The following is a 9,808-nucleotide window of genomic DNA, read 5'->3' on the forward strand; positions in this document are numbered from 1 at the left end:
CTGGTCCTCCTGACACCCCACACCACTGCATTCCAATAAGTGATTAGTTTTATTACACTGGCAATGAGCCATTTGCGTCCTTTTGAATTTGAGGCATTAATGAATTCTGGAGTTATAATTCCAAGAAGTGATTCTGCTGAGATTGCTACATATAGGTTTAAGATTGACCTTTCGAAATTGATTCATTAAAAATAGACTACTATACCTGGATTTAAGTCATCAACGTTTTATTGCCAATGACCTGGATCCAAGCATTTCCTACTCTTTTCTTTATTCTCTCTACAGTACTCCTCCTGTCTACCCTACTGTCATCAATGTCACCAGAACAGCCTTCTCTGCATGCATCACTGATCCTTCATTTGATGCTGTCAGAATTGGCTTTCTTGCTCCAATGGAGTTAATTGATTCCTCTTGTAATTTCTGTCTCAGAACTTCTACCCTTGAATTATAATTTACAGGGAATGACTTGTTCAACAAGGCATTTTATCATGTTGAACTCTTCCATAATTCTGAAGGGCTTTGAAGATGCAATCGATAGTGTTTACAGAGCACTGTGCTAAACACTTGGGAGAGTGTACCAGAAACAAGACTCTGTCCCTGCCTGTTAAGAGCTTTATAGCCAATGGGGAAGTCTAAAAGGTATCATTTATTTACAAATAATAAGCAGGAGGAAGAACAAGAATACAACTGATAGTAGGAGGAGGCTATCAGGATGAAGTCGCTGAAAAAAATAAAAGCATACTTGGTGATTGATATGCATAAATGCTGAGTATGGGTGAAAATACATAAGAACTAAAGGTGCATCTTGGCCTGTTAGGAATTAATCAGGGAAGACTTCTGGAAGGAGGTGGGTTTTAAGGAGGGTTTTGAAGATGGGAAGAGCTGCGGCCTGGTGGATTCTCCCTACCTGGAATTCATTCATTCATTCAATCGTATTTATTGAGTGCTTACTGCACACAGAGCACTGCACTAAGCCCTTGGAGAGTACAATTTAGCAACAGAGACAACCCCTACCCAACAACGGGGAATGATTCCCTGCCCTTCAAATCCACCAGATGAAAAACAAATGCAGCCATTTTCCAGAAATGTATCAAAGTGCCTAGACTTGCAGTTATAAAGTTCCACAGCAGGACTGTGGCCATCTGTTGGGAAAGGCTTTGAACAAATTTAAAGAAAACCTCAAATTTATTGCTTTTAAAGTCGCAGGCAAGGAATGGTAAAAAGAGTCAAATAAAAGACACCCAAATTAAGGCTTTAATTGGTAAAGACCGCTCTGTTGAGGGCTAAGCTAAATATCTTCTTTTTCCTAATCAATCCCCAGAAATTAATTGCCAATGCTATATTGCTACAATGTTCCTGATGGAAGTCCAGGCCCAAGAAAATTCATTACATTGCACATATGTAATATTTTCTTTTCCAATTTCTATTTTCTAGTAATGGTGTTGCTTCAGTGTATGAGTGCTTACGTTGTTCAGTGTATATTATAATCTACCCAGGATGTGTGATGTGGCCAAGTTCTCATTTCTGTAGCAACCTTAACTTTGGTATTTCCTGACTTTTGATTTTGTTTTTACCCATTAATGTAAATTTTGCATTTAATGTATACCATGCACAACTTAATATGAGAGTTCAAGCAAATTAGATGGAGAAAAATTAGGTTGGTAAACAAGTGGCATCTATAAAATATTAAATGAGATCAGGCTTGCTACATGAATCCCTGAGTGAAATAAGGTCTATTCCTGCTAACATACTGCATTTTCCATAATGCAGAAGGTCCTCGTGAGGAGTAACAGAATGTTTCTGTCTTTGGGATCTGTTTGATTGTGAGCTTTTTGAGGGCAGATATCACACGTCTTCTACTTGTGTGGACTGTTCCCAAGCTCCCAATACAGTGTTCTGCACACACAGGAGGTGCTCAGTAAATGCTGTTGCTGTTGCTAAGAAGGGGTGGGTACTGCATTGGAATTAGCTTAAGCTCTTCTGGTTAATCGATTCTGAAATCCTTAAGAGTGGGCCTACAGTCTCCTCCTAAAAGGAAATGTGAACACCTTGAGACCAAATTAGCAACTACAAAAGTTCAACTGAATCCATTTCTGGTAAGTTGGGATACATTTCTATTTAACATAGAGGAAAACTGAACTTGATTTTCAGATTCCAGATTGTAGGAGATGAATCTATCATATTTATTGAGAGCTTCTTGTGTGCAGAGCACCATACTGAGCACTTGTTGCCGACTTGTACTTCCCAAACGCTTAGTACAGTGCTCTGCACACAGTGAGTGCTCAATAAATATGATTGAATGAACTTGGGAGAGTACAATATAACAGTGTCGGTAGACCTTTTCCCTGCCCACAAGAAGCTTACAGCGTAGAGATACATTCTTAGGTGAGTGGGAACTGGTGAAAAAGGTCCAAAAACATGGCTGCACAAAAATAGGAAGAGGAGAGGAAGATGGGTATCAGGAGAAATAAAGGAAATCCCAGAGGACTCTGGAGGAGACTCAGTGAAAGAAATATAGGATGGATGGGAAGTGATCAGGCCGGGAAAGGATGGCCTGAATACCCGGACAATGGAATGGAAGATCCTCCAGTTCTGGTCCAGATGGTTATGGGAGAAGAAGCAGTGCACACTCCTTTCTTCTCTCTGATGCTCCTGGTATTTATGAAGCTATTACTATGTTCCAAGCATGGTGTTGATGCAGGCTAATCAGACCAGTAGAGTCTCTGTCCCAACCAAGAGCCCCTATCTAAATGAGAGGGCTGGCGGGCATCTTATCACCATTTGACAGGGGAGGAATATGAGGCACAGAGAAGTGAAGTGACTTTCCTGAGATCCCAGAGCAGTTTTGCTTCTGGGGCCAGAAGTTGGGTTTTCTGTTTCCTAGTCCTGGGCTCTTTCCACTAGGCCACTCTGTTCCCTCCCATCCCTATCTCCACCTCCATTTACCCACTTACCACCTCCAGTGGAGAGAAAGAGAAAGGTCCAGGCTGAAGAGATAGATCTGGGAAACAACTGCATTGATTCTATCCTACCCAGAGTGATAACTGAATGAAATGGGCAGATGAGAGCTAAAGAAGGGACCAGGTCTATCTTTACAGTGTCCCAAAGGAATTGGGGAGAAAGGAGGTGTTACAGTTGGGGAGTGGCTGGGACATGGACTGTGAGACCCATGAGGGATATGGACTGTGCCCAACCTGAATACCTTGTATCTACCCTAACGCTTACTACCGTGCATGGCACGGAGTCAGCACTCAACGAATACCATAGACAAAGACAGCCTGGCTCAAACTCACCTTGAGTGGCTAAATAACTCAGATCGAAGTCTTTAATGAAGGAATTAATCATTTACTCTATGTGTATGATGAAATGTTATAAAATGAGGATAATGCTGGAGAGAGCGAAGTCACTAGCCTTCATCTTTTATGAGTTCTAAAAAGCCACTGAAGAGAGAAGAGAAAAAAACTTTATGGCAACGAGCTGTTTGTCTTGGGTGAAGGCCTCTTCAGACGTGCGTGGGATGCACTTGGTTGTTTGGGCTCAGATTACACCCGTGAAATATTAAGATCAACTCACTCTGAAGGACAAAGAGGGAAGATATCAGCCCTAAGGGAATAGCAGAGCCGACATCCCTGTTGACTGGTTTCTCTTGTGGCAGAAATTCAATGGGAAAAATGAACCGCTGGGTGACTGAGTCCAGGTACCAATTCCAGGACACGGTGACTAGCACAATGGCACATCCGACAGCATGAAAGTGTCCCCCAATAAGGAAACAATGGTACAACTCGGGACATGGGTCCCTTCTGAACATGCAGATCAATCCCACAAGTGTAAAAAAGAGACCAACTCCTTCTAGGACTGTGGCTAACAACATTAAGTCTTGACTCAGGCTCAAAACTGGTGGGAATTTCCAGGTCCAGCTCATTCTGACGCAGACTTTTTCTAGGCTAGTGGTAGGGTTTTCAGGATCTCTTGGCAGGTAGCAGTAGTTCCAAAGGCCCAACCAAATGGTTGAAATGTTTATGTTGTTATAATGCCATACGCTCCAAGGCATGGAGTCAGTGATTAAATTGCAGATGATGAAGCTCACTCCACCAAAGATTAGAGCCAGTATGGGGATGGAAATCTCACTGAAGGTAAAGGCCATGCTGTGGTCAAAGCAGGGTGGCCAGGTAGAGAAGCACGGGAAATCTGAAGGAGATAAAACACAGGAAATGTATTATTTTTATTTTTGTTTTACCTGATGATAAGTCCACCATGTAGACAGAAACGTATTCTGAATTCTAAGTAAAATGCCAAACACTGTAGTTGAAGAACACACAAGAAAACCCCCTCAGTGCTCCCAATCCCCTCCCTTCTCCCGCCCTCCTTTTAACTTTGTCTCTCTGTCTCTGTCTCTTTTCCTTTTTCTCCTCCCTGACAAGTTTTGACCAGGTACACTTCAAGCTCTTAACATTTTTGGAAACTTCACCTTTAGGAATTTTGCTTTGCATGACCCAATTTAAAGAAAAATTGATTATTTGGTTTAGGATCATTGAGATTGTGATCCCACCAGTTAGGAAGAACATATAACAGGACCCAGCATATCTGCCATGTACATACTATTAACAAATGCAGTATTTATATCAGGAGCACAGATAAATTAACCCAATCACATGTAGATCAAAATAACTGCTCCTTATGAAATCACCCGCATCCAAAAGAACAGAGTGAGAGGAATAGTGATGACCAACTATGTGAAAAAACAGTAACTTGAAGACATCGAAGTAGCATGCGGAGAGTAGTCCTGGCCTGAGGAAAAGTGATGTGTAATAGCTGGTTCTTACTGACTTTTCATCTTCTACAGTTTGTGCAAAGAGACATGAAAATCTTCAAATTTCTCTACAAACTCCTTGAATGAGTTGTCCACTCCTGCTGCCTCTGCTTCTTGTCCAATTCTCTCAACTCCCTATAATCTGTCTTCTGCCCTCCTCACTCCATGGAAGTGGCCCTCTCTAAGATCACCTATAACCTCCTCCTCCTTGCCACATTCAGTGGCCTCTACTCTATCCTAATCCTCCTGGACAGCTCAGCTGCCTTTGGCACAATGAACCACCCCCTTCTCCTGGTAAAACATTCCCAACCTTGGCTTCACTGATGCTGTCCACTCTTGGTTCTCCTTTTATCTCTCTAGAGGCTTCTCAATCTATTTCACAGACTCCTTCTAGACCTCTAACTGTGGGGGGACTCTCAAGGCTCAGTTCTGGGTCTCCTTCTGTTCTCCACCTATTCTCACTTCTTTGGACAATCTATCCACTCCCATAGCTTCAACTACCATCTCTATGCAGTTGTTTCCCAGACCTATCTCTTCAGCATCTCTTTGCAGTCTCGCATTTCTTCCTGCCTTGGGGCATCTCTACTTGGATGTCCCACTGATGCCTCAAACCAAACATATCCTAGACAGAAGTCCTCATCTCACCAAACCCTGTCTTCCCTGTGACTTTCCCATCGCTGCAATACCATCATCTTCCCTGTTTCACAAGCCTGGAATCTTGGCATTATAAAGACTCATCTCTCTCATTCAGCCCCCATATTCAATGTCCCCAAATCCTATTGATTGTGCCTTCACAGCATCTCTAGAATCCACCCTTTCCTTTCCATCCAAACTGCTACCGTGATGATCCAAGCAGTTTTATCCTGCCTTGATTACTGCATCAGTCTCTTCACTGACCACCCTGCCTCCTGTCTCTCCCCTCTCCAGTCCATACTTCATTTTTCTGAAAAACCATTCAGCTCATATCTCCCCACTTCTCAAACACCTCTGATGGTTGCCCATGCACTTCCACATCCAACAGAAGCTCCTTAGCATTGGCTTTAAGGCCTTCCATCAGCTCTCCCTCCACCCCTTCTACCTTACCTCGCTGATCTGCTACTTCAAGGCAACCTGCAACCTACTTCCTAACCTTGATCTTGTCCGTCCCATTGCCAACCCCTTGCCCAATGCCCTCCCTCTGGCTTGGAACTCCCTCCCTCGTCATATCTGACAAACTACCTCTCTAACCACTTTAAAAACCACCTTAAAATTACATATCCTCTATGCGGCCTTCCCTGACTAAGCACTCATTTCCCTTACTTGCTCTTTCTTCTGAGCTCTCTCTTATGAGAAGCAGCTTGGCTCGGTGGAAAGAGCATGGGCTTTGGAGTCAGAGGTCATGGGTTCAAACCCTGGCTCCTCCAATTGTCAGCTGTGTGACTTTGGGCAAATCACTTAACTTCTCTGTGCCTCGGTTACCTCATCTGTAAAATGGGGATTAAGACTGTGAGCCCCCAGTGGGACAAACTGATCACCTTGTAACCTCCCCAGTGCTTAGAACAGTGCTTTGCACATAGTAAGCACTTAATAAATGCCATTATTATTATCATTATTATTCTGCATTCCCTACACCTGGATCTGTACCCCTTAAGCACCCTCAGCCCCACAGTATTTGTGTACATCTCTTTATACTCTTTCCATTTCCCCTATCCATAGTTTATTTTGATGTCTGTCTCCCCCTCTAGGCTGTAAGCTCTTTGTTGATAAAGAGCATGTCTACCAACTCTGTTGTAGTGTGCTCTTCCAGGTGTGTATATCAGTGTCCTGTACCCAATGAGCACTCAATAAACACCACAGCTAGATCAATTCAAATCTTATTTGACTCTAATATGATGCTTCCTCTGTGATAACTAATTCAAGTCATTTTCACTTAAATAGTGGAGTTCTTAATGGTGAAATAATGGTATTTATTAAGTACTACTTGACAAGCACTAGGGTAGATACAAAATAATCAGATTGAACACAATCACCATTTCACACAGGGCTCACAGTCTAAGAGGAAGGGAGAATAGATATCCTTTCTCCAATTTACATATGAGGAAATTGATGCCTAGGAAAGTCAAGTGACTTGTCCAGCATCACACAGTAGGCAGGAGTTGCAGTTAAGATTAGAAACTGGGTCTTCTGACTTCATGTCCCATGTTTTTCCCATTTGGCAACCCTGCTTCTCACGAGAGAGAGTTTCACTCCAGCTGAATAATAGTAATAATAATAAAAATGCTGGTATTTGTTAAGCACTTACTATGTGTCACACACTGTTCTAAGTGCTTAGGTAGATACAAGGTAATCAGGTTGTCCCAGGTGGGGCTCACAGTCTTAGTCCCCATTTTACAGATGAGGTAACTGAGGCCCAGAGAAGTTAAGTGACTTGCCCAAAGTCGCACAAGTGATAAGTGGCGGAACCTGGATTAGAACCCGTGACCTCTGACTCCCAAGCTCATGCTCTTTCCACTAGGCAACGTGGCTGCCACCAGTGGGATTGTGTCCAACTGAAAAGTGACAGTTTTAAAGAAAAGACAACAATTTCTTGAATCCCTTCTTGCTCAACCTATACAGTTGATACTAAACCAGCTGAACCACCCCTTCTCCCCAGCCTTTGGATATCCAGATGTCCAAGGAAGAGGGTTTGGAAAATCTAAAAGGATACCCAGGCTTTTAAGCGTCCATTGTCTGCCCTCCAGTTGAGCCAATGGATAAAAAGTTCATCTTGTGCCCGAAGAGTTAATGTGAACATGTCAGAGGATCTTACTGAACAAAGTTCCAAGGAAACAAATTTAGTGTTCTTGATTGGCTCCATGTTTCTATAGCAACCAGGATGGAATGGCCATTAAATGAACCATCTAGAATGTTTTTGGAGACCAGCCCGTCCCTGTCCCAGGGTGTTGGAAGCTCACAATGAAGGAGAAAAGGGTAAGATGTGATCTTCCATGTATTTTATTCCATTTATAAAGTGCAAGTTTCTGCTCAAGGTTTTACCCTGTGGATATTCCCTGAGGCCAGATATTTTATATTCCTTTTCATTAGGTGTAGTAACACAGCATCTTTTCCCTCATTCCACTTGTTGACACTTTAAAATATGCTCAAAATATTGTACAAACTGATTACTAGTTGAGGCCTGTACAATTTCTAAACAAAATTAGGAATTTCAGAACTAAAATGGATAAATGCAGATTGATGGCTACCTAGTAGTACACAGTTCCTTGGTGATTGTCTACTCACACCCATTAGTTCCAGACAATTGTGTTCCTATTGCTCTTCTCCCAATTACAGTGAATAATTATAATTGAAAGAAACCCCAATGAATAATAATAATAATAATAATGGTATTTGTTAAGCACTTACTATGTGTGAAGCACTGTTCTAAACGCTGGGGGGATACAAGGTGATCAGGTTGTCCCACATGGGGCTCACAGTCTTAATCCCCATTTTACAGATGAGGTATCTGAGGCACAGAGAAGTTAAGTGTCTTGCCCAAGGTCACACAGCTGACAAGTGGCAGAGATTTCTCTTTAACAGCATCTACCTTCGTTAGTGGCTTGTATATAGTCAATATTTTCCTCTTTGGTATGTTTTTTGGATTTGAGGGTCAAGTGTGTCAGTCGATCATAGTTATTGAGCATCTATTGTGGGCAGAGCACTGTTCTAAGTGCTTGGAAGAGTACAGTATAGCAAACATATTCCCTGCTCATAGCAAACTTACAGTCATGTCCAATTCCACCATCTAGAAGGGGAGATTAGACATTAATGTAAATAAAATTACAGATATGTGCACAAGTGCCATAGAGCTGGAAGGGAGGATGAATAAAGAGAGCAAGAGAGTGGGAGGAGAGGAAAGGAGAGCTTAGGGAAGGCCTCTTGGAGTAGATGTGCCTTCAACAAGGCTTTAAAGGTAGGGAGAGTAATTGTCTGTCAAATATGAAGAGGGAGGGCATTCCAGGCCAGAGGCAGGACATGGGCAAGAGATCAGTGGCAAGATAGATGAGATCGAGGTTCAGGGAGAAGGTTGGCATTAAGAGAGTGAAGTGTGTGGGCTGGGTTGAGGGTACCGAGGTAGGAGGGGGCAAGATGACTGAATGCTTTAAAGCTGATAGTCTAAAAGCCAAGTTTTCAGTCACCTTGTGACCCCGAAAAGGTGGAATTTCATTAAGAGAATATGAATTTTTCCCCACTGGGAATTAGTTTGTATTAGAAAAAGTCACCTCATTTTCAACAAAAGGAGTAATTACCTCTTATGGCCCAAACAGATGAAATTTATGTGGATCCCTTAATCAAATAGTAACATGAACTTCGATAGTAAAAACAAAATGCTGGAACAGAAATCCCCTTCCAGATGTTAGGCAATATTTTAATTCTTGATAAACATTTGGAAACAAAGTATAACACAAGGTGCAGGAAGCAAGCAACGGGAAAGTGGGTTGGGTTTTTTTTTGGCATAGTCTACACCAACCAACATTCAGTGGAGCAGGGTCAGGGTGCAATTATTTTCCTTTCATCTGTGATAAAGTGACTAAAATGAAAGCAACCCGGGCCAAATTCTGTCCCCATCCCCAGGAGAAGGACATAGTACATGATGGCAGAGGCTGCTGTTTGTGGGTGGGAAAGGTGGTCTGATGATTCCCCAAAGTGTGCTTATTTCAGAGACTCTAAAGAGCACCCGTGGTCAGGAAAGCCTATGGGGACTGAAACTGGAAGTGGGGGCTATCCTCTTCTGGCACTAATTCCTCAGTAGCAGCCAGCAATCATTTAAGCCCTCACATTACCTAGCCACGGGATCCTTCTGAATGATATTAGTTGTGCATTCGGAGCCCAGACTCGCTGAGCCCAGTGGAGGCCACAGGAAACCTTAGGGTCTCGTGTTGTTGAGAGACAGAATTTCAGTCCAACTCTGCTGGTCAGGCAATACATCAGAAGCTAATACTAATTTTATTTCAGAACTGGTAAGTGCTGAAATTTACTTGC

At 42.6% G+C, this 9,808-nt stretch overlaps 1 protein-coding gene across 1 annotated transcript; it reads right to left on the minus strand.

Annotated features, from left to right (window-relative positions):
- Window positions 1-3,329: 3,329 nt before the first annotated feature.
- On the minus strand, window positions 3,330-7,576 carry LOC119937849 (claudin-15-like). Its single transcript, XM_038757511.1, has 2 exons — window positions 7,497-7,576; window positions 3,330-4,188 (listed from the first exon to the last, which is right to left on the minus strand). Exon 2 carries the CDS (start codon window positions 4,142-4,144, stop codon window positions 3,503-3,505), a length of 642 nt encoding a protein of 213 aa, XP_038613439.1. The 5' UTR covers window positions 4,145-4,188; window positions 7,497-7,576; the 3' UTR covers window positions 3,330-3,502.
- Between the last annotated feature and the right edge of the window lie 2,232 nt (window positions 7,577-9,808).

Source organism: Tachyglossus aculeatus, chromosome 15 (genome assembly GCF_015852505.1).
Source record: "Tachyglossus aculeatus isolate mTacAcu1 chromosome 15, mTacAcu1.pri, whole genome shotgun sequence".
Taxonomy (NCBI): Eukaryota; Metazoa; Chordata; class Mammalia; order Monotremata; family Tachyglossidae; genus Tachyglossus; species Tachyglossus aculeatus.